The sequence below is a fragment of the Phycodurus eques genome, chromosome 8 (genome assembly GCF_024500275.1).
Source record: "Phycodurus eques isolate BA_2022a chromosome 8, UOR_Pequ_1.1, whole genome shotgun sequence".
NCBI classification, from domain to species: domain Eukaryota; kingdom Metazoa; phylum Chordata; class Actinopteri; order Syngnathiformes; family Syngnathidae; genus Phycodurus; species Phycodurus eques.
The window spans coordinates 20,347,555-20,371,097 of record NC_084532.1 but is presented as its reverse complement, the minus strand read 5'-3'; the positions used below and the strand labels follow the sequence as shown (position 1 = coordinate 20,371,097).

The following is a 23,543-nucleotide window of genomic DNA, read 5'->3' as shown; positions in this document are numbered from 1 at the left end:
AAAAACAAAGACATTTGTTATAGTTAGGCTTAGGGTGGGTTAAGGTTAGTATTAGGGTGGGTTACGGTGAGTGGGAAATATTATCGACGCCGCACTTAATCACATCTCTTCCCAGCTGGAAGCAGTAGGGCATGTCTACATGGATATAACAGCCAATTATAGTGCAGCCGCGCGTGTCCTGGAGCCAGTAATATTGGAGCAGGGCGTGTCCTACCTAGAAATTATGTGGGAATCCTCACAACGCGTGAGCGAATGCCAGAAAGCCCGCCCTCCTTTTTTTTTTTTTTTTTTTTTTTTTTGCCAGAAAGAAATGCTTGTCATAAATTAGGCCAATGTACGTTTGCATTACATTGTTTTGACATGTTAACTCGTGTCATGGAACACGTTTGTACTATCAACATTTTTCTTCGTCCGGCTGTATAAATCGTTACTGTCGTTTTATTCGTGAAAATATTTTGAATGAACATGTTTAAGAATGTACTTTAGTTGGTTTAATTGTATACGGATAAAAAGTGGAGGGGGACTGAAAATGTAAGAATTAAAAATAAAATAAAGCATGTGGTGCCTGTTTGTGACAGTTTTACGACAATAGTCGTAAACCCCATTACTTTGAATGAACCTTTATTGACACATTCATGGACATACAGTGTGTCCTTCACTACTGTCTGTTTTTGGTGCGCTTCTTAAACCAAGAATCGGCATTGGTTTGAAAGAGAAGCTCTCTTTTGTGAAACATGGCAGCAAAAATTTTCCCTGTGATCAAGTAAGTGTTTTTTTTCTTCTTGTGCACAGTGTTTTATTGACGTTTTAGGAGTCAGCTAAATGGAGACGTGCAACCAAGACAGCCAGTTTTAACAGGCGGAACTAGCTGTCTTAGGCTATCGAATTAATTAAGTCAGTACCAATTTAACACATTATTACTATATGTTCTGGTTTCATTCTGTTTTGTAACCTTCTGAACGTCTTACATCAACGAGTTAATATCTACAATTAATAAAAAAATAAAATAAACTGAGGACACGTTCCAAGTAGTGCACCATTATTTTATTAGAATGTGACGTGTTGGAATAGAAGTGTGCTTACGTCTTTGTTGCCATCTTAAATTCCAGACTGGCCACGAAGGTGACCATTGCAGGGGGTGCTCTCTACGTGGCCTATGACTCCGGGCTGCTGGGCTCCATTGAACAGGGCTCCGAGGCCCTGGGGCGTGCCAGTACAGCCATACCACCCGCTGTGGAGGAGTGGATGAAGTACTTTGGCCTGGAGGTACTAGTACCAACCTTATATCGAGACACGTCACCTGTACAAGGGCTAAGCGGTTTATGACCGAGTTCTGATGATTCTGAAAGATGATTCTGATTCTGTGTCTAAGGCGGCGACGTTAAGTTTTGTGCGCAATTCAGAACGAGCAGACGTCACTCATCAACATATGCTGACGCGGTATTTCGTTTTTCCATACTGCTTATCCTGACTAAAATGGTGGGTGTGCTTGAGCCCATCCCAGCTGACTCTGCACGAGAGGCGCGGTACACCCTGAACTGGATTGAGCATATCGACAAACAATCATTCACACTCATATTCACACCTGTGGGGCAATTTAGAGTCTTCAATCAACCTAGCATGCATGTTTTTGGAATGTGGGAGGAAACCGGGGTACCTGGAGAAAAACTACGCAGCCACAAGGAGGACATGCAAACTCCACACAGGCGAAGCCGGCTTAAAATCAGGACTGTGAGGCCGATGTGCTAACCAGTCAGACCAGCCGCCAGCCAATAGAAGGGCACGTATAAACAATCAAATTAAAAACAGCAGGTACAGTGGTAACAGAGTGTACCTTCTTGTTCTGTGTGTGGACTTATTCTTACGCTGAGCTAGGACTGCATGACTATGGCCAAAATGATAATCACGATTATTTTTATCAGTATTGTAATCACGATTATTCCTCATGTTAGGGAAAAATCTTTATTTTTATTGCACTTCTTTTTAATAAACAACATGTAACAGTTTGCAGTTCAAAATGAGTCTTTAAATAAGAATAAATAATATATAATTAAAAAAGTAAATGTACCCCAAAAAAAATTCTACTTTAGCAAGGGCTAACTGAATAAATGCTGCTTACTACAAAGTCCAATCATGAATTGCAACGTAATGGAAGCAAATACAGTTATTGGATAGAAGGCAATAAACATTACGCTGCAAGCACCGACTTTTCATTTGAAAATCCCTGTCGTCAATATAGTCAATTGTCAAGGACGGTACGTTTCCTTTGTTCTGCTTGACCATTGGTCAGTCGTGCACGGACACGAAGTGCAAAGAACAGTCGTGATTTCCCTCTCTATTGTAGTTTTTTCATTACGGTCGCATTTTAAATGTAAAAAAATCACAGATGTTCAGGCTCATTTAATCGTGGTATCCAAAATCGCGATCATGATTAAAATTCAATTAATTGTGCAGACCTACTCCGAGCTGCAGTCTTCAACTAACCTATGCTAGCAGAATAGTAATGTCGTCATTACTATAACTGTTTGTATAAAAAAAATCACTCGGAGGCCAGAAATATAAATACATTAAACAAGTGGTGGTAACTGAGCGTGCCGCGTTGTGGCGTGTGATAACAGATTCTTACACCACTGTGCAATCTGGTTCATGATGTGGTGTTCAGAATGTCAAAATATTATAATTAGTCAATAATTGTGGGAAAAACACTTCTCGGCAGGGGTGTTTCTAGATCCCCTGGGGGCTCTAGGCAAGAAGGCCCATGTAAACCCCCCCTCAAAAAAAAAGCAAAAACCAGGATGATGGACAAGCAAAGATATCTTTCATTAAATGATTTACATTTACAATGAATAACAAGTAACTCCCATCACTGAAAGCAAACTTCACATACTTTGTATAAATAACTAAAAAAAACAAATAAATAAACTGAAATATACACAATTTTCACAACAAAAACAACCAAAAAAACATGTCGTTGACATGGACAAATATCAGCCACATCTTAGGGGCTCCTACTAGCCATTAGCCAGCAACAGCTATTAAGAAGCCCTATGCGGGGGAGTTTCAACTCATTATCGTTGCAGTGTTTTAATCAGTGCCATTGTTTTGTCATTATCCTATGTGAGCATGTATTCTTACACTGCCCCACAATTTAGTTTAATATGTGCCTTCTGTAACTGCAAAACCTCCAATGACGTAAACCGAGGACCCCCTGTATTTTTAAAAACAAGGTGACGTTGGCATACTGTACAACTATTGTTACATATCAATTTGAATCCACAAAAGATGAATCAAGGCAACTGGATTTTTACTGGTTGTTGAAAACATTTCATCTTTAATCCAGATGGCTTCTTCAATTCTGAATCTTGTCGAGTTGACCCGTTTATGTCTCTGGTAGGTGTGTCAGGTGAGGGGACATACCCATCAGAGACATACTGTAAATAGGGGTACTATTCCAGGTAAAAACAACAACCCCCATGTGAGCAGCCCGAGGGGGCATGTCGAAAAAAGACAAATGGCAGAACTCTGAATCTTTAAAACCTTAACAGCCTTTAGGATTAAAGGTGAAACATCTTCAACAGTCAATAATAGTCAAATTGCCTCCATTGAACGTTTGCTGAGACCTGACTTCAGAATCTACATGAACGTATAAACATTAATGTCACTGGAGTTTGAATGGAATGTAATCTTTCTCAACAGGCTCAGCTTCCAACGCTACCCAAGGTTGAATTCTCTCCGGTAGAGGCCTGGAATTCTGGTGAGCAAATAAATAAATATTAGATCATCAAACAAATGTAAATATCAGACAAATATAACCGAAGTGAACTTAAAATGCTGTTTTTAAATGATTTCATTTATTAGGGAAAAAAAAAAACGATTCAAAGTTGCCTGGTCTTGTGTGGAAAAAGTAATTACCCCCCTTGTTAAATCATGGCAGAGTTCCAAGGTGAATACCACTACTGACCAAAAACAACATAAACGCTTATCTTTTGCAAAATAAACATCTGAATGTTTCCTTAGACTTTTGGGAGAATATTATATGGACTGACGAGATGAAAGTTGAGCTTTTTGGAAGGTGTGTGTCTCGTTACATCTGGCGTAAATGTAACACAGCATTTCACAAAAAGAACATCATACCAACAGTCAAACATGGTGGTGGTAGTGTGGTGGTCTTTGGCTGTTTTGGTCCTTCAGGACCTGGACAACTTGCTGTGATTGATTGATCCATGAATTCTGCTCTTTAACAGAAAATCCTGAAGGAGAATGTTCAGCCACCAATTTGTGACCTCAAGCTGAAGTGCACTTCGGTTATGCAGCAGGATAACCATCCAAAACAAACAAGCAACTCAACTTCTGAATGGCTTAAAAAAACAAAAATAATGTTTTGGAGTGGCCTGATCCAAGTTTAGTCTTGAATCCGATTAAAATGCAGTGGCATGACGTTTTAAAAAAGCAGTTCATGCTCGAAAACCCTCAATTTTAGCTGAATTCAAACAATTCTGCAAGGAAGAGTGAGCCAAAATGTCTCCACAGAGATGTGAGAGTGTCATTACCAGTTATTGAAAACGCTTGATTTCAGTTGTCGCTGCTGCTAAGGATGGCCCAACCAGTTATGAGGTTTAGGGGGCCATTGCTTTTTCACACAGGGCCAGGTAACTGAATCGATTCTCCCCCCACCCTCATAATAAATGAAATCACCATTTAAAAACTGAATTTTAAGTTCACTTTTTCTGTGCTTGGACAAACTTGGACTTTGAACTATTATCATGCAAAACATCAGCTCAGTGACCATCCAAACCATTTGGAGTTTGGCTTATTTGTTTTTGTAATGTAACACCAATGAACAAAAGGGTGAAGTCCACCAAAGAATAGAAGATGAATAGACTGGTACGTAATTGTATTAGTCTGAGCAATACCTACAGAATAGCGCTAGGCATTATTGTGGACCTGATCACATGTAGCAGCCCCGTAAATTTCCATCAGTCATTACACGTTTTGGCATGACTTTTAAGGCCATATGTGGTACCACTGTATTTATTTTTTTTCACCCAATATCTTTCAATGTTTAAGTTTCTGGTTGTTTCTGCATAAGACAGCTGCTAATCTTTGTTTGACTCTGTTGCAGGGGTGCGGTCGTCCATTTCAGCTCTGTCGGAGGCGCCAAGAAAAGCAACCGAATATTCCACTCGGGGCTTGCAATATGTTAAAGACCTCGCCAAGTGAACAGTAACACCTCTGGGGACAAACGGATTATTGTTATTAAATGTCTTTATCACTTTGCACTTGACTGACATGTCCTCAAGAATTGTTGCCTATTGAGCATGGGTGGGGAATGTAAGCCAGGTAGGACACATACGCCCAGCGATAACATTTGGCTTGGCCATGTAATTGTAAACGCAAATAAGACCTCAGAGGAACTGTTATGTATACTGTATATTAAAAAAGAGTACACTAATGCTCCTAATATAATAGTGTGTTCTATAGAATAGATGTTCACCAAGTTGTTAAATTCAAGGGATGCAGGTTGTACAACCCCAATTCCAATGAAGTTGAGACATTGTGTTGAATATAAATAAAAACAATACAATGATTTGCAAATCATGCTCAACTTATATTTAATTGAATACACTAAAAAGACAAGATATTGAATGTTCAAACTGATAAACTGTTTTTAGCAAATAATCATTAACTTAGAATTTTATGGCTGCAACACGTTTCAAAAAAGCTGGGACAGAGTCATGTTTACCACTGGGCTACATCACCTTTTCTTTTAACAACATTCAATAAATGTTTGGGAACTGAAGACACTAATTGTCGAAGCTTTGTACGTGGAATTATTTCCCATTTTTGCTCGATGTACAGCGTCAGCTCTTCAACAGTCCGGGGTCTCCGTTGTCGTATTTTACGCTTCATAATGCGCCACACATTTTCAATGGGAGACAGGTCTGGACAGCAGGCAGGCCAGTCTAGTACCCGCACTCTTTTACTACGAAGCCACGCTGTTGTTTTTAGCAAATAATCATTAACTTAAAATGGCTGCAACACATTCGAAAAAAGCTGGGACAGGGTCATGTTTACCAGTGTGTTACATCACCTTTTCTTTTAACAACATTCAATAAACGTTTGGGAACTGAAGACACTATTTGTTGAAGCTTTGTAGATGGAATTCTTTCCCAATCTTGCTTGATGTACAGCTTCAGTTGTCGTATTTTACACTTCATAATGCGCCACACATTTTCAATGGGAGACAGGTCTGGACTGCAGGCAGGCCAGTCTCGTACCTGCACTCTTTTACTACGAAGCCACACTGTTGTAACACATGCAGAATGTGGTTTGGCATTGTCTTGCTGAAATAAGCAGGGGCATCCACGAAAAAGACATTGCTTGGATGGCAGCATATGTTTCTCCAAAACCTGTATGTACCTTTCAGCATTAATGGTGCCTTCACAGATGTGTAAGTTACCCATGCCATTGGCACTAACACAGCCCCATACCAACACAGATGCTGGCTTTTGAACTTTGCGTCCATAACAGTCCGGATGGTTCTTTTGCTCTTTTGCGCGGAGGACACGACGTCCACAATATCCAAAAACAATTTGAAATGTAGAGTTGTCGGACCACAGAACACTTTTCCACTTTGCATCAGTCCATCTTAGATGAGCTCGGGCCCAGAGAAGCCGGCGGCGTTTCTGGGTGTTGTTGATAAATGGCTTTTGCTTTGCATAGTAGAGTTTCAAGTTGCACTTACGGATGTAGCGCCAAACTGTATTTACTGACATTGGTTTTCTGAAGTGTTCCTGAGCCCACGTGGTGATATCCTTTACACATTAATGTCGGTTTTTGATGCAGTGCCGCCTAAGGGATCGAAGGTCACGGGCATTCAATCTTGGTTTTCGGCCTTGCCGCTTACATGCAGTTGATTTCTCCAGATTCTCTGAACCTTTTGATGACGTTATGGACTGTAGATGATGAAATCCCTAAAGTCCTAGCAATTGTACATTGAGGAACATTGTCCTTAAACTGTTGGACTATTTTCTCACACACTAGTTCACAAAGAGGTGAACCTCGCCCCATCTTTGCTTGTGAATGACTGAACAATTCAGGGAAGCTCCTTTTATACCCAATCATGGCACCCACCTGTTCCCAATTAGCCTGTTCACCTGTGGGATGTTCCAAACAGGTGTTTGATGAGCATTCCTCAACTTACTCAGTCTTTTTTTTCCCCTGTCCCAGCATTTTTGGAACATGTTGCAACCATAAAATTCTAAGTTCATGATTATTTGCTAAAAACAATCAAGTTTATCAGTTTGAACATTAAATATCTTGTCTTTGTAATGTATTCAATTAAATATAGGTTGAACATGATTTGTATTCTGTTTTTATTTATTTTTAACACAACGTCCCAACTTCATTGGAATTGGGTTTGTAGTATTGTACATAATGCTATAATATAAAGTTTTTAAATAAACAACTACTGCTCAATTTGTCCTCAAATAATTTACTTTTTGGCCGGATATTTCTTTGCTATGCTCCCACTGCCCCAAAACATGCTTGTTAGGTTAAATGGAGACTCAATTGTCCTCAGGTGCGAATGGTTATGGGCCCTGTGATTGGATGCGACCAGTCCAGGATGTCGCCCACCTCTTGCCGAAACTCGGCTAAAATGGATGGCGTAATTAATACAATCTTAAAACTTTTCTTTTGTGTCAGTAGTTGCATATACACTACAGTGCAAGTATTCACAGTGCTTCACCTTTTCCACATTTTGTTTCATTATAGCCTTATTCCAAAATTGAGTATATTAATTTAATTCAACACCACTTGACAATGTGAAATTTTGTTTTGGATTTTTGACAATGTATTTTCAAAAATAAATATGTACAGTCTAAGTTTACGAAACCTTTGTTGCCATTGTGCGCTGTTGTGTATGGAATTTAGAGACAAAAAGGCTGTCACAAAATGTGGAAAAATTGAAGATTTGAATATTTTTCGGAGACTGTAGATGAATCAGAACCATCTCACAAGAGCCAATATAATTCAATAATAAAATTCTGCCTTTACAAAGTTAATTCTCACATTGTAATTTAATATTTTAGCCTTAGCCAAATGTATATATTGTTGACAATATCAAAAAAAAAAAAAAAGTGTAATCTTGTTAAAGGCATTTTGTAATAAGTGGCTAATGTGGCTGGTGAGTGTCTTATTTTTAGGGAGTCAATGATTGATAAAAATCCCCATGTAGGTCTTGTATGGTGAGTTTCACACTATTAAAACAGGTTCTACAACCGCTCCCTGTTCCACAATGATTATTTGGATTTTTTCATCTTCACGTGTACAGGAATATAGAATCATAACAAACTTCTGCAAAAATCTTGTTTACCTTAAAATAAGTTTACAGGTGCAGGAGGAAATGAAGTGCAAAGATAAATTCGAGCCAAATAACCAATGTTCTTTTTTTAAAGTTTCATTCAAATTCGATTTTAGATAAATGATACATCTGAGGTTTTGTTGTTTTTAGAAGAGTATGGCATCCTCCACCCCCATGAGTTTGGTGAACTACTGAGAAATCACACAACTACAACCAGAATTGGTTTGAGCTACCTGTTTATTGTTTGGATGAAATATTCACAACAATTTCACACAACTTGTACACATTAAATACTGAAAGTGCAGCAATGTTTTTTTTTTTAACCATCATGCCTGTAAATGAAGCATATTATTGGGCAGAGGGAGAAAAACTAATCTAAACATGTAAACGTTGTACAATAAAGTGCTCCTGACAATATCAACAGATTATACGACCACTGGTGGTTTTGTATATAAAGTTTTTCATACTGCATCTTTTTTGTTTTTTTACTGCCAAGCACAACAAGCACCAGGACACACTTGACTGCAAGCATTTTTGCAAGTTGCCTATTGAGAAGACACTTGAACACAACAACAAAAATAAAAAGCCTTTATACGCGATCTCAAAGACACAGGTGGGGAACCTTTTACCCTAGAAGGGCAAAACTGCTATTTATGGAAAAAAAAAAAAAGTATTATAAGCATTTGGGGGTTAAGCATTTGTCTGAGGTTGTATTTGTTTTAGTACATGGTTCCTCCACCCCTGCTCTGAGATATGAAAAGTATTGGGGAAAAAATTAATAAAAAATAAGTGAGCCTGAAGGCACTTGATGATTTTTTTTTTTTTTTTAATGGTGTCATTGGGATGCAAGCAAATGTCATCCTTCTAAGCATTACAAAGAATGCACTGTTGTTAAAGGAGCAGATACCCTGCGATAATGATGCATTTCATAACATAGCCAAATAGAGGCTAAACACTAAATGTCTTGTAAAGCACTTGTGCGGTATTCCATTCGTCCCGACTTTTAAGTACGTATAATTCCAGAAATAATGGATTTAACTCCCTTGTTAGTCCAATTAATGCCAATGTGGAGTGGGGTGTATCCCAACTTTGTGTGTCAGCAAACAGAAATATGGCCTTTTACACTTGGAAATGCAGACACGGCAAGTAGATTGAACGCTACAATTGTGCTGTGCAAACATACAAAGAAAAAAACAAAAAAAGGGTACATGAATTAGAAAGCGTCAACTATTCTGCAATGGCTTTAAATAAGAAATTCGAAAGATGGGTGAGGGAGGGATCTCTCTTTCTAGGTGGTTTTCACCAGGTCATAGACGTGGATGTGAAAGTCATCATCATATTTGATGTAGTAGACGGAGGGCTTGGCAGGGACCTGGTAGATGACCAGGCCGGTCCTTTTCACACCTTTGTCCGTCACGTACTCCACCTGTTTGCCCACCAGGCTCTCAGTCTCTTCCCCCGGCTTCCTGTCGGCAGGCAGCAGGTGTTTGTTTTCTGAACAAAATGGAAATGTTGAGATGTTTTGATCAAAATGTGTGTGGCATTTTTAAAGTACAGTGGTGTGAAAAAGTGTTTGCCCCCTTCCTGGTGTCTTATTTTTTTGCATGTTTGTCACACTTAAATGTTTCCATCAAAAAAATTTAAATATTAGTCATAGACAGCACAAGTAAACACAAAATGCAGTTTTTAAATGAAGATTTTTATTATTAAGGGAGAAAAAAAAATCCAAACCTACATGGCCCTGTGAGCAAAACGTGATTGCGCCCTAAATCTAATACCTGGTTGGACCACACTTAGCAGCAACAACTGCAATCGAGTGTTAGCGATAATTTGCAATGAGTCTCTTACAGCGCTGTATAGGAATTTTGGCCCACCCATCTTAACAGAGTTGTTGTAATTTAGCCACATTGGAGGGTTTTCAAGGATGAACCGCCTTTGTAAGGTCATGCCACAGCATCTCAATAGGATTCCACCTCCAAAATCTTAATTTTGTTTTTCTTCACCCATTCAGAGATGGACTTGCTGGTGGTGATCATTGTCCTGCTAACGAACAGGTCACGAACAGATGGCCGGACATTCTCCTTCAGGATTTATCATAGCAAGTCTTCTGGGTCCTTAAGCAGCAAAACAGCCCCAAACCATCAGACTACCACCACCATATTTTACTGTTGGTATGATGTTCTTTTTCTGAAATGCAGTGTTACTTTAATGGGACACACACCTTCCAAAAAGTTCAACTTTTGTCTCGTCAGACCACAGAGTATTTTCCCAAAAGTCTTGTGGATCATCAAGATGTCTTCTGGCAAAATTGAGACGAGCCTTAATGTTCTTTTTGCTCAGCAGTGGTTTTCGTCTTGGAACTCAATTCTTATGGTGGGGTCATGAACACTGACCTTAACTGAGGCAGGTTAGGCGTGCAGTTCTTTGGATGTTGTTGTGGGGTCTTTTGTGACCTCTTGGATGATTCATTTTGGTCAGCCAGCCACTCCTGGGAAGGTTCACCACTGTCTATGTTTTGGCCATTTGTGAATAATGGCTCTCATTGTGGTTCGCTGGAGTCCCAAAGCTTTAGAAATGGCTTTATAACCTTTTCCACACTGACAGATCTCAATTATTTTATTTCTCAATTGTTCCTGAATTACTTTAAATGCATGATGTCTAGCTTTTGAGGATCTTTTGGTCTACTTCACTTTGTAAGGCAGGTCCTATTTAAGTGATTTCTTGATTGAGAACGTGTATGGTAGTATCAGGCCTGGGTGTGACTAGAGAAATTTAACTTGGGTATGATAAACAACAGTTATGCTTTAACAGGGACGGCAATCACTTTTTCCACATAGGGCCATGTAGGTTTGGATTCTTTTTCTCACTTAATAATAAGAACCATTTAAAAACTACATTTTGTGTTTACTTGTGTTGTCTTTGACTCATATTTACATTTGTTTGATGAGGTGCAGGTATTATTTTTGTCCACTTAGTTTTGCCATCCTCATTTTTCTACACTGTTGTACATCTGCCTTTGAATGTGTGTGCCTTTAAAAGGCAGGGGCCTGGCTTGTTGAGTGACGCTGATGTGGGCTCAGGATAGCGATAGTTAAGTGGCTAATCGCGTTGTGGCCCTCGGTAGCTCGTAAATGAATGCACTTGTGTGTTTTTCTTACTGTTTATTTAGTAAAGTGATTGAAAGTGCACCGGCGCCTATGTCTATCCTTGACCACCTGTGGAGGGATTAAAATTCGTTCTAAATAGTGGTGGAAGGCTATATTGCATTAACTAACGATGTAGTGTGTAAAATGATCCTAAACTTTGGACATTGTCTTTCACGCTGAAATATAGCGAAAAATATGTGTTAAAATTAGATCTGTACATAATTTCAAAATCTGCAATACAGTGAATGGTGATATGGTGAGGGAAGACTGTACTGTTAGGCAATAGTTACTTTCAAATTACTGATGATAACTGCCACCTTTTGCAAAAAATAAAAAAATAAAACAGAATGACTCGAAATAATCCAGAGTCCATAAGAAAAAGTCTGCAGCACGCTCAGGCAAATTAATGCACACAATGTACGTGCCATATGATTAATCCGATCGGTCTGCTGATCAGTTATTCATGATAACCGACACCTCGCACAATAGAAATAAACAGAACTAGAAATAATCCAGTGTGGAAAAAAAAAATATAAAGTCCGCGCCATGCTTGGATACATGCATTTACTGTAGACTACTTATTGATCCATGTATAGTTATTTTCCTACACACAATGCTGTACAATTCTTACTGTTACTGTTCACTTCTGAATGTAAAGTAGGGTTGCACAATTAATGGAATTTTAATCCTGATCACGATTTTTGCTGCCACGATTAAATGAGCCTGATCGTCGGCGATTTTTTACATTTAAAATGTGGGCACTGCTGCATGCCCGTAACCTAGTCAACCAGCCACCAGGGGGCGAAACACATGGTTAAGGCTTCATTAGGCTCCGGCACTGCGCCCCAGTGCCAAGTTAAAAATAAAAGCCTAAAATGGCATTGCTGTCCAATGTAGTAATATATGACGCTTTTATTTTGAAGTTGGACCTCTCAGCACGTTGGCGGAGAGGTGGCGTGTCAGGGTAAGACACTAATTTCAATTATTGTAGCGGCTGCCTTGACTTCAACTTTTCAGCTGGCATGACCGCAATGGGAAAAAAAATAGAGAGGGAAATCACAACTATTCTTTGCAGTTTGTGACCGTGCACAACTGACCAATGGTCAAGATGAAAAATGGTAACGTAACGTCCTTGACAATTCACTATATTGACGACAGGGATTTTCAAATGAAAAGTCGGTTCTTAGAGCCTAATGTTATTGCCTTCTATGCATAAACTGTATTTACTTCCATTAAATTGCAATTCCTGATTGCACTTTGTAATAACACATTTATTCAGTTAGCCCTTGTGAAAGTAGCATTTTTTTTGTACATTTATTTTTTTAATTATCTATCATTTTGAAAACTGAAAACTGTTACATATTTTTTGTTAAAAAGTAGTGCAATTTTTCCCTAACATGAGGCATAATCGGGATTAATAATCCTGATTACAATATTGATCAAAATAATTGTGATTATTATTTTGGCCATAATCTTCAAGCGCTAATGTATAGTCTCTATTTATTCCAGTGCAGTTTATAATTCACATCTGTCTACAGTATATCCTACAGTATAGTTCACCTATAGATGTGAACCAGGTGTCTTAATACTTTTCCCTATAGAAAGAGTAGTTACTGTATGCTAATAATGCTGGGGACTCATGGAATGCATGTCAGATGGTGCAAATCTTGGTGGTTAAATAATGTAGTAAAAATAATTAGTCTTGACACACTTTCCAATGGGGAGCCCAGAGACACAATTAAAAATGGTTGTTCTGGACACGCCATTACGTACCCGCTTCGGGCAGAATCCTGAGGTCCCCGTCGGCATAGTCGTCCCACAGTTGGTACATATAAAGAACTGGGTCCTTTTCATAGGTGATATAATACCAGTTGGTCATGATTGGCGCTCTGGAGAGCACCATCCCTCGCCACTCGTTCTTCTCACCATCTTCCTTTTCAAAGAGATGCTCCACGGCTTTGCCGACCAGCTCCTCGGCCCCCGTGGGTATCTTGATCCTGTTGTTTACTGTGCACAAAGATGCATGAGATGAATCCCCCCCCCAAAATTACGCACAATTTGAGGTACAACCACAGTAAAAATAATTAGAATGAACTAATGCTTTCAGCAGTGATGAACAGGCACTTGCACCCACAATTCCAAGGAGAATCTTTGAAATGATCATCAACCTTTGAGTAAAGCGCCAATCACAATAGATCGCATAGGCAAAAGATTTTAGCGTCGCCCATCTGTCTAGTAGGTTACTGGCTTGCTTTTAGGGTTCATTTGGGTGTATCTCCAAGTAGGCGTTTGTCAGTATGTACCCTGTAAATCACCCAAAATGCCCAAACGAAAATTGCCAACTTCATGTTACATTTTGGGAATGGATCCTTGAGACTTTTTCTAAGCATCCAGTTATGATAAATATTTCCACCAAGTTTCAAGTTGTTCAGTGAAACTGGTGTCAGGAGCGGATATTTTCTTTCCTAACTTGTTGATCGCAGACCTCTAAAATACACATTTTCTCTAGGATATATACACTTGCAAACATTTGTTAGTTTTCAGGCACATTGAGGCCCCCAAACAGGTGAGTCATTGTTCTGATTGGGGCTCATTAGGGCCGATTCTCTAGTAGGAGTTAGTTATAGTATGATCCCCGCTTCAACCAAAACTGCTGAGTTCCTGTTCAATTTCAGCCATTGGTCCTTGAGACATGTTCATGAGTCCTGTTATGCTAGATATGGCCACCCAATTTCATGTTAATTAAACTTATATCTGGGCTGAATCTTTTTTTAAACTTTGTGGTGTGTGTGGAGTTATTGAGGGTGTTTTGAGTGGTTGTGTTCAGGCACCCCTAAACAACACATTCACCAGGATACACAGACTTGAAAACAATTGGTGACTCTCAGGCATGTTCACGCCCCTAAAAGGACATTCATTTGTCAGAAGAATAATAAGGGACATGTTTTCATGGACATACCGACACTTTCTGAGAGGACCTGCAGGTTAGACACGCGCTCGTCCTTAAACAGCTCAATGCCGTAGACGCAGTCAAAGCCGTCGTACTTGACCATGAAGAGTGACGGGTTAACACCGAGTCGGTCCAGCACGGTGCCTTTCCATTTGCTCTGGTTGCCCTTCTCGCGCCAGTTGTGCTGAATGCGCACGCCCAGGATGCAGTTGGGGTCGGGGCTCCCGGCATCGCTCAGCTCCCCGATGCTTCGCTTCCTGCCAAATGAAAGGGTTTTATTGCCCTCAGAGGGTGGCCTCTGACTTGGGGCATCGAGAGTACATACAGTAAATCTGTGGGGTTATCATTCTGAAATATGACCTTTAAGGAACTACAGTGAACTACCAAGATAAAACAGACCACGATATAGCGTATATTGGATAAAACAGACCGTTAGGACTGAACAATGTGTCCAAAAATGGTTTCCATTTGCAGTTAACAAAATCTGTTAGTTCCAGAATTGGCCGCTGTTGTTTCCTAGCACTGTGGCGCAATGTAGGCAGAGAATGGGACTGATGTATTTCCAGGTCATAGATATACAATATGAATCGAGCCAATTCCAAAAGACATGCCTCCTGTGCCTATGTGGCAGCCATGTTGAATGTTGACGTGGTGGCCATGGTGTAATGGTTCTATTGATTGTCTATTGTACATAGAGCACTGACAGAGAGAGAGAGAGAGCATCATGGTTGCGGAATACAAACCAAGTATTAAGTAAGTCTGGAACATGCTATTTCTGGTACAGTAAAACATTTTTCTTTTTTTTGTCAAGCCATTCACCTTTGGCAAGCACACAAATTCCTCGCAGGTCATGAAAGCGACTCGCCTATAAGTACTGTATGTCAACAATGTCACCTTGACCAAGATGTTCCACTGTATTACATTTACGTTGCAAAGGCACCCCTAACAAGAGCGTTACCAGCTTGTACAAGCATGATACATGAGATTGGGATCTCCCAACGCTTGAAAAATGCATCAGAAATACATGTGCTTCAGTGACTTCCAAAATGTTGTAAGATGATAGTCAGGGATTTGTGAAACTGTGGCTAAATTGCTACAAAAAAGGTGGTGCAAACATCAATGTGTGTACCACTAATTTATGGATAATTTATCTAATTTATGGATGAACATTCCAAATGAAAGATGGTACCGGGAATATTCTCAGTTAATGTAGGTTTTACAATGTGAATTTGATCCACTTTATGTTTCAATTAAATTTCAAATGAACAATACAAAACCATGAGTGACTTTTGAAACATTCAAAGAAATCAGCAAGTCAAGGATTTGTCAGGATTTTTGGGTGGCTCTGTATTCAGCTATAATAGATCCTCCCTAGCATTGAGCAACAGCAGAATCTCATCTACACGTTCAGAACCAAAACAATAGCCATTGGTACTAAGCTGACCTTTCTAAACAGCAGAAAGTGGAGCAAACAATTGCGATTCTGAGGCGAGGTGATTAGTGGAAAACAAGGAAGTGAGCAATGAGAACATTTTCGAATCTTCTCTTCTCCTGTCTTGCCACACAGTGTAGAAGGCCAGTATTACAATGCAGGCAAAGGACACGGGATACAATTTTTGTATATGCCTTGGGCCGCTTGAAAAACAGGTGGTGGGCCGCAAAGGGCCGTAGTTTGAATATGTCTTGTGTAATGTGTTACAAAATGTGTTAAAATAAAAAAATAAGATTTAATCGTAAATGCACTTAATATATGCTGTATTAAGAAACATTTGTTTGATCGATGCACCATAATTTTCCATACAACTCGTACCGCCCTTGGGAGATTTTTTAAAAGTTTAGTTTATACATTGTTTCAGACTAAGGGAATGTTCATAAATTTAATCTAACGCTCTGAGAGTGCAGTGTTCAGAGGGGCAGAACGCGCTCCATTTTCTATGACTTTACGAACAAGCGTGTTGGCCATTGGCAGGGATATGTCAGTGCATCAGCCATACTGAATGTGTCAGTTTTGCCAGTAAACATCTCGTCCTGCCTGACGCTCTGTCTCCTAAATCAGACCGCCGGAAGTGCGCTCCGGCACTCCCAGAATGTGGCGCTCGGAATAACCGAACGGCACACTCCAACAATGCTCTTGAGTTTACGAACCTTCCGGAGTATTGAGCGCGCACTTGAAGTGAATTTCCAAATGTTAGGGTTCAGAGTGTTGTTGGAGTGTGCCGTTCAGTGATTGGGAGTGTCGGAGAGCACTCCTGACGCTCTGACTGAGGAGACGGAGCGGCTGGAGCGTCAGACAGGACGAGACGATAACAGGCACAACTGACACATTCAATATGGCGAACGCACTGACGTATCCCTGCCCACGGGCAACACATTCGTTCGTAAATTCCTAGAAAATGGGGCGCGCTCTGCCTCTCTGAACTCTGCACTCTTAGAGCAGTGAGAGCGTAAGATTAAATTTCCGAACATCCCCTAAATGCATTTTAGTATTAACATACCTGCCTCTTTTCTTTGACATGCCTCCACAAATTCGAAGGTTACAGGCTGAAAGGAAAACAGAACATTGTTTTAGTTATTCAGTTGGCTAGTGAAATAGCTACAGTATGTGAAACATTTCCCAAAACATCTTGAGCAAATTGCGCCAACGACTGACGTCATCGTAATGCGCGCAGATCGACAGCTCCCCTCAGCCAATGCGATCCCATCCTCCGGAACCACTTCCTGTGTATTTACGTCACCTAAACTGCGTCGATCGCAATGGAAGTGATTATGTGTATGTATGTATGTGTGTGGGCGTGTGCCACCGTCTGGCACGGCTAACTAGCAGTTAGCTCAACGCTAAGGAACACTTTGGAACTAACGAGACCCTGTTCGGTACGCCAGCCGTGTCGAACCGACAGCTAGTGCTGGCAAAATGACACATAAAAAAAAAAAAAGAAGTACGTCCCAAATGTGACGAGACGAAGGCTATAGAAGGCGCCGACACACCTGTGCTGGCTTACATCCAACATATAAGGTCATAGTTTAATTCTGTAATGTCATGTTACCAGTTTCCCTCGCTTGTCCGAGCGCCACCTCAATGCAGACGTTTCAGGGAGGCAAGGGGCGGCGAGAAGCTACATCCGCCCCTTTCGAAGTTCCACTGACAGCCGAAAAGCACACACTGACTGGTCGCCGACGAGCTTTTCGTCTGCTTTCACCTGCACGCAGATTTCATTTCGGTTCTGTTCGTCTGCCAAAGAAAATGCTGCTCCACACAGAACCCGACTCGGGGAAATCTCGCGAAAGCTGCGTGAAAAGCGGGAGATGGAGGGCGAGGACTTCGTTTCCCAAGCATGCCTTTTGGCCCCGGCCAACCAGAGAAGACGTGGGCATGCGCGCTATGGACGCTGGGCAATGTAGGCGGACAAGTTCTGCGGGCCAGCTCAGTGGACATGGTAGGCAGTATTTAAAATTTTAACATGGGAAAATTGTTGTAGTATAAATTTTGTACGAAAGAAAAAAAAGTGAGATACTATGAGAAATGAGATACTAAGTCACAGTTATGAGATATTAAATCACATTTGCAATATAGTAAGTATCAGCTATTCAATCAAAATGAGAAACTATCTCATAGGTAAATTTTTTTTAAATTATTATTATTTTAAACCTTTTTTTCCCCCATACATTTCTTTTACTGGCAGAAACGTCCATAAAAAATAGTTATTTTTTAAAGTAAAATGTTCCCCATTTCTGAAAATGATCTACCAACATAATATACTAATGAATTCATACTACGTTTTTAACATAAGAAAATGAGCGTGGTAGAATTCCAGTTTTGGGTGTGGTTACTTTTTTGGCCTTTTCATTCGACATGTTTATCCAATTTCATGTCCAACTATGTTCATTTTAACATAAGAAAATTAGTATAGAATTTTAAAGTATTATTTTCCTAAATTGTAATAATTAGCTTATCGACTTGTCACAAAAGATATACTGTACTATGAGTTTCCCTATCAATGTGGGCGGCACGATCAACCAACGTGTACAAAGAGATCCTGCAAAATTGGCTTCATTCAGTGCACGTGAAAAGGTGAAACAGGCAACTTGTGACTGCTTCACTATGACAACGTGCCTGCTCACAATGTGCTGAGCATCCAACAGTGCCTGGTTGAGAAAAACACAGCTTTACTGGAGCAACCAATCTTTCTAGTAGTGAGTGAAGGCATGGAATGGATTGGGTGTAAAAGTACGGTAGACTTCAGGGGAAATACTTCGAATTGGGAAACTTACTACTTACGTACTTTTTAAATAGCATTTAAAATACGGTACGTATTTTTTGTGACACCAGTCCTCGAACATTTCCGACACGCCTTGTATTAAAACTGATCTGCCAATATAATATACAAATTAATGTACATTTTTACAAAACAAAATGAGTGCAGTGTTTTTTAAATGTATTTTTCCCCATTTATTAAAATAATCTACCAGTCGAATATACATATATATACTTACATATACTGGATGCATTTTAATTTAAGAATTTTTCTTTTCTTTTTTCTTCTTCAGAATTTGAATAATTACCACCCCAAAAAATAAAAAGTTTAATATACACATTTATTTATATTCAATTAACTCTGTGTTATTTTAACTGATTGGCTGGAGAATGTCCATTTTTCCAAACTAAATATGGTTAATGTCCCTATAACGCATTATGCAAATATTTAAAAAAAACGTATTGTGCACTTTACCAACTCATTTTTGGAATTTACATAATATATATACTGTACTGCATATAAAATATAATATTTATATAAGAGGCAATGTTAATGTGAGGCGGGTTAATGGAACAAGCACTAAAATGTAATACTATACAAACTATTGGGAAAAAAATACTGAAAATATCCTCTAGTTCAGTGATTCAAAATGTTCTACTATAAGTGGACCTGTTGATCATGTTACCCTACAACATTTAACCATCAATAATTGGGATTGAAAATGATTGTTTCTAGTCAATGCATATGTAATATTTATTTAATCCCCAAAACAAATTGTCAAAAGCTTCCTCTGAAATGACCAGTGGTTGCTTCTTCGTTACAATGGTAAAGCAAGCAAAAAAAAACCTCAAAGAAACTGTTCTGGATTTGTTATTTTCAATTCCGCTTTGTCTCTGCCTGGATATGAAAACGTCAATTAATCTGGAAAATGGACCATCTGAAGCGTGCCTAATGCGTGCAACATACTGTAGCAAAATCAGTGACATTCCGACATAAATGATTATCATGCATTGACAAACTCAGCACTAATACATCAGTTGTGTAACTGGACACAATGATGTCACACAGCTTGATGGTCATTTGTTGAATTTCTATTCAACACCATGGATATCCAGTCAGTGAAGGCCGAGACGCGAGTGTAGACGTCGGGGGTTCTGGGGTTCCCGCAGCGTCGCCCGGAGAAGGACACCACGCCTGCCGCCTCGCCGTTGCAGATCAGTGGACCACCTGAATCACCCTGAACATGTCACACACAAACACACAAGTAGGAGAGTCATACAAGAATGTGACTGAATAAACCTTATATCAGTTTGTGGTACTTTTGTTTGTTGGCTCGTAGATGAAGTTCATACGAGTTTTTCTGGCTGGGTTGGCTATTCCAGTGACCGCTACCATCAAACGTGACCGCTACCATCAAACGTGACATACACAACAGCTTACAGATTTGTTAGTAGCAATGTGACAACTGGCCAGGCTGCCATCTTTGCTGAATTTTTAGTAAAACATGGAACGTACATTTCAAATGCCTCAAATGTCCTCCACACGTCTACTAGCATAAGTGACGCCATTTGAAAGGTCACGGTGATTCTGACGCGGCAACTTGCAAAACCCCTCTGAATTTAGGCACGTACAAGCTCTTTGGCAGATGTTTTTTAACTTATCAGCCAATCGAAGAAGGGGTTCCCCCGAGTAGCAGATGAAAGTAAAAGGTCGAGGTGATATGTTAAAAAATAATGAAGCTACTACTGTTTTACTGTAATTTTTTGGTTTTGTGATCACATTTTCTATAGGCAACAACAGACAAAAAACTTTCCCTCAAAAGGCTTGTTTTTTTGTTTTTTTTTTAAAATAAATTTCTCCAGAACCCATCATCTGTTTTAAAAAATGGTAGTGCTTGTGCTCAGATAGAAGTGGCCGTTCCAACCACGCATTTTGGCAGACTGCTTTTCTGGGCATATCTTGTCATTTGCTACTCTAAGCCATTTATTTTTAAGGGTAATGTTGTAAAATGAGTGAAATGATAAAGTGTTTTGGGATCATAGTTTGGGTATATTTAGGGTTTAAACTATCAATATTGGCAATTACATTTTTACGGGGTTGTTCCTTATTCGCAAGTTTTTACGACTCGCGTGGGGACTTGGTCCCTAGAATAGCGAGGGTTCATTGTCGTGTGGATGTGTGCCCGTCATCAGAATAACCCTGTTGGCTAATGCTAATATGCGAATCCAACAACATTGCACCTCTGTTTATGGTAGTGGTTCCGTGCGGTCAAGATCTTACCGAGCAGAAGCCTTGAAAGATGCGGGACCCGGTGCCGCACACCATGGTCCTGGCGATGGGGACTGTCTGCCATCGTCGGCGACATGTGCGCTGCGACAGCAGGGTGACGTTGACCTCCTGAAGAGTGTTGGGCAAGGTGTTGTTATCACCAATGTCCCCCCAGCCGGCCGTGATGCACCTGCTGCGTCTTTGCAGACGTCCTCTTTTGGGAACGATCAGCTGCACCGCCTCAGTCAGGATGGCACTGCCGTTGAGCTGACAGGTGTCAAATAGGTGTGACCTCATCAAAGGAGTATTCTAGTTGTCTTTTGCATGTTCCATGGCTTTTTGTGGCACAAAAAGATGCAGCGTGATTTAACGTATTCACCCTCAGAAGCATAATGTCGTTTTCATGGCCGTTGTAGCCGGGATGCGGGATGTCTTTAGCAGTGGTGAACACCTGCTTGGTGGACTCATTACCTGTCAGGGAGTCTACTCCCAGCACCACTGTGAAAGCGCTGTAAAAGTACACATTAATGCAGATTTCATACAGAGTCGAGGTTCTTAATAGACAACATCAATATAAAAGTGACGACTGGCAATACCCATCCATACATTTTATATTGCCCTGCTCCAGTGATAGGCAGGCTACACCCTGGACTGTTCGTCAGCCAATCACAGGGAACACATAGACAAACAACCATTGACACTCACACCTGCGGACAATTTAGGACGAAGACCTGAAGAAAACCCATACACGCACAGGGACAACATGGAAACTTTACACAGGAAGGCCACAGCCCAGATTTGAAATCCGAATCTCAAAACTGAGAAGTGGAAGTCCTAACCATTAGCCCCATCGAAAATGTAATGCACAATGTTAAATTGAAGAATAAAAAGCATTGTGGAGGTCAGGCGGGCACATCAGAAGCTGGAAAATATTCATCCTTGTCACAAAAGTGCAGCTTAGCTTTCATTGTGGATAAAACATTGGGAGTAACTTTAACTTCTTTATTGACAAAATAGCAATGTTAAGGAAAATAAAACCATTTGGACTAGCTTATTTTTTAAATGAGTTTTCTTTCTCGTGAAACTTGAATGAATCACTGTGAAGATTTTCAACTCTTTTCATGAATTAATTATGACACTGACCGCTTTGGTGGCACTGTGCGCTGCAGTGACCACTATTTTTTTTAAATCACATTATACATTTAAATTAATATTTCAATCCATCCATCCATTTTCCATACCGCTTTTCCTCACTAGGGTGGCGGACGTGCTGAAACCTATGCCAACTGACTCAGGGCGAGAGGTGGTCCATGCTCTCGTGCTTCCATGTTTTTTCTATGGGTACTACAGCTTCCTCTCACATTCCAAAAGCAGGCACGTTAGGTTCACTGAAGACTCTGAATTGTCCATAGGTGTGAATGAAGTGTGGAAGTTTGTTTGTCCTGTCCTGTCATTGACTGGCAATCAATCCCGCGTGTACCCAGTCCCTTGCCCAAAGTCAACTCGGATAGGCTCCAGATCACCCATAAGAGGACATGTGCCATAGAAAATGGATGGATTCCAATTTAATTTACATTTTGGGGGTACACTGACAGTTAGTTACTTATGTAACGTAACACTGCATAAATGTTGGAGATGGAAATGGGTCCAAAGTTTAGTTGTAGTGGTCTTCACATTCTTAAATCAGAGCAGTTGAATTGTAAATGTTCATATATTTAAGATATTTGCATGTAATTGCCTTGGAAAGCTTTACCATAAACACAAAAATAATTAGTACCATTTATTTTGTATAAATGCATTTAAAGGTCAGAGGACAAAAATGTTAAACATTTTCTTGATAACTCTAGAACCCCTTTACAAACCACATCTGCCATTTGGAAGTGATTATAATGCAGATATACAGCAGTTAAATCGATAACTATGATTCAGAATGCGCCTTCAGCTTTTTGCATCCAGCGCCTTCCGGTCTTCGGTACTATCCGGCGCTGTGACGTCACACGACCCAAACAGCCTGCTACTCGAGCACACAATATAAAGGAATCCTGCATAGTCTGGAAAAGCTTGTACCATGTCACTGAAACGTATATGAACATATAATACGTATAGTCGTGCTAAAAAATATTGGCACCCATGACTGTATAAAAAGACATATAATGTATGTAATGCTCATGATAAAGAACACAACAAATAGGAATTTAAACATCCCTCAATTCAGAGCCAATAATTAAGTAGTTTTATGCTTTTTCTTACCGGCGTATCCTGCAGTGTGCTGCAGTGAGGACAAAGTCTTGTCTAATCAGCGAGCCACCGCAGATGTGCTGCCCACGAAATTGCAGTGAAGCCATGTATGGACGCGAGTGCAGCAGAGCGTCTCTGCCTCCGACGATGTGAGTGCCGTCAGCTCCTAAAAACCCATAAAACTCTCCTCGTATTATTTCTTAAGGAGAAATATAAACTTTCTTGAAGAAGACAAGCTCACCATATAGGATGAAGAAAAGCAACAGTATCATGGCCATGGTACTTGCTCTGATGCACACTTTCCTCTCAGGCTTCTTCCTCTT

At 40.1% G+C, this 23,543-nt stretch overlaps 3 protein-coding genes across 3 annotated transcripts; 1 reads left to right on the top strand and 2 right to left on the bottom strand.

Moving 5' to 3' along the window:
• The first annotated feature begins 371 nt into the window (after positions 1-371).
• micos13 (mitochondrial contact site and cristae organizing system subunit 13) lies at positions 372-9,094 on the top strand. Its single transcript, XM_061683777.1, has 4 exons — positions 372-763; positions 1,110-1,266; positions 3,697-3,754; positions 5,123-9,094. Exons 1-4 carry the CDS (start codon positions 735-737, stop codon positions 5,218-5,220), a joined length of 342 nt encoding a protein of 113 aa, XP_061539761.1. The 5' UTR covers positions 372-734; the 3' UTR covers positions 5,221-9,094.
• Positions 9,095-9,134: 40 nt separating this feature from the next.
• Positions 9,135-17,802, bottom strand: LOC133406276 (spindlin-1-like). The gene is made up of 5 exons (XM_061683776.1): positions 17,506-17,802; positions 16,957-17,002; positions 14,471-14,718; positions 13,285-13,518; positions 9,135-9,859 (listed from the first exon to the last, which is right to left on the bottom strand). Exons 2-5 carry the CDS (start codon positions 16,974-16,976, stop codon positions 9,654-9,656), a joined length of 708 nt encoding a protein of 235 aa, XP_061539760.1. The 5' UTR covers positions 16,977-17,002; positions 17,506-17,802; the 3' UTR covers positions 9,135-9,653.
• A 1,247-nt stretch (positions 17,803-19,049) lies between these two features.
• Positions 19,050-23,543, bottom strand: LOC133406247 (serine protease 57-like). The gene is made up of 5 exons (XM_061683725.1): positions 23,462-23,543; positions 23,233-23,386; positions 21,362-21,491; positions 20,995-21,249; positions 19,050-19,951 (listed from the first exon to the last, which is right to left on the bottom strand). Exons 1-5 carry the CDS (start codon positions 23,496-23,498, stop codon positions 19,775-19,777), a joined length of 753 nt encoding a protein of 250 aa, XP_061539709.1. The 5' UTR covers positions 23,499-23,543; the 3' UTR covers positions 19,050-19,774.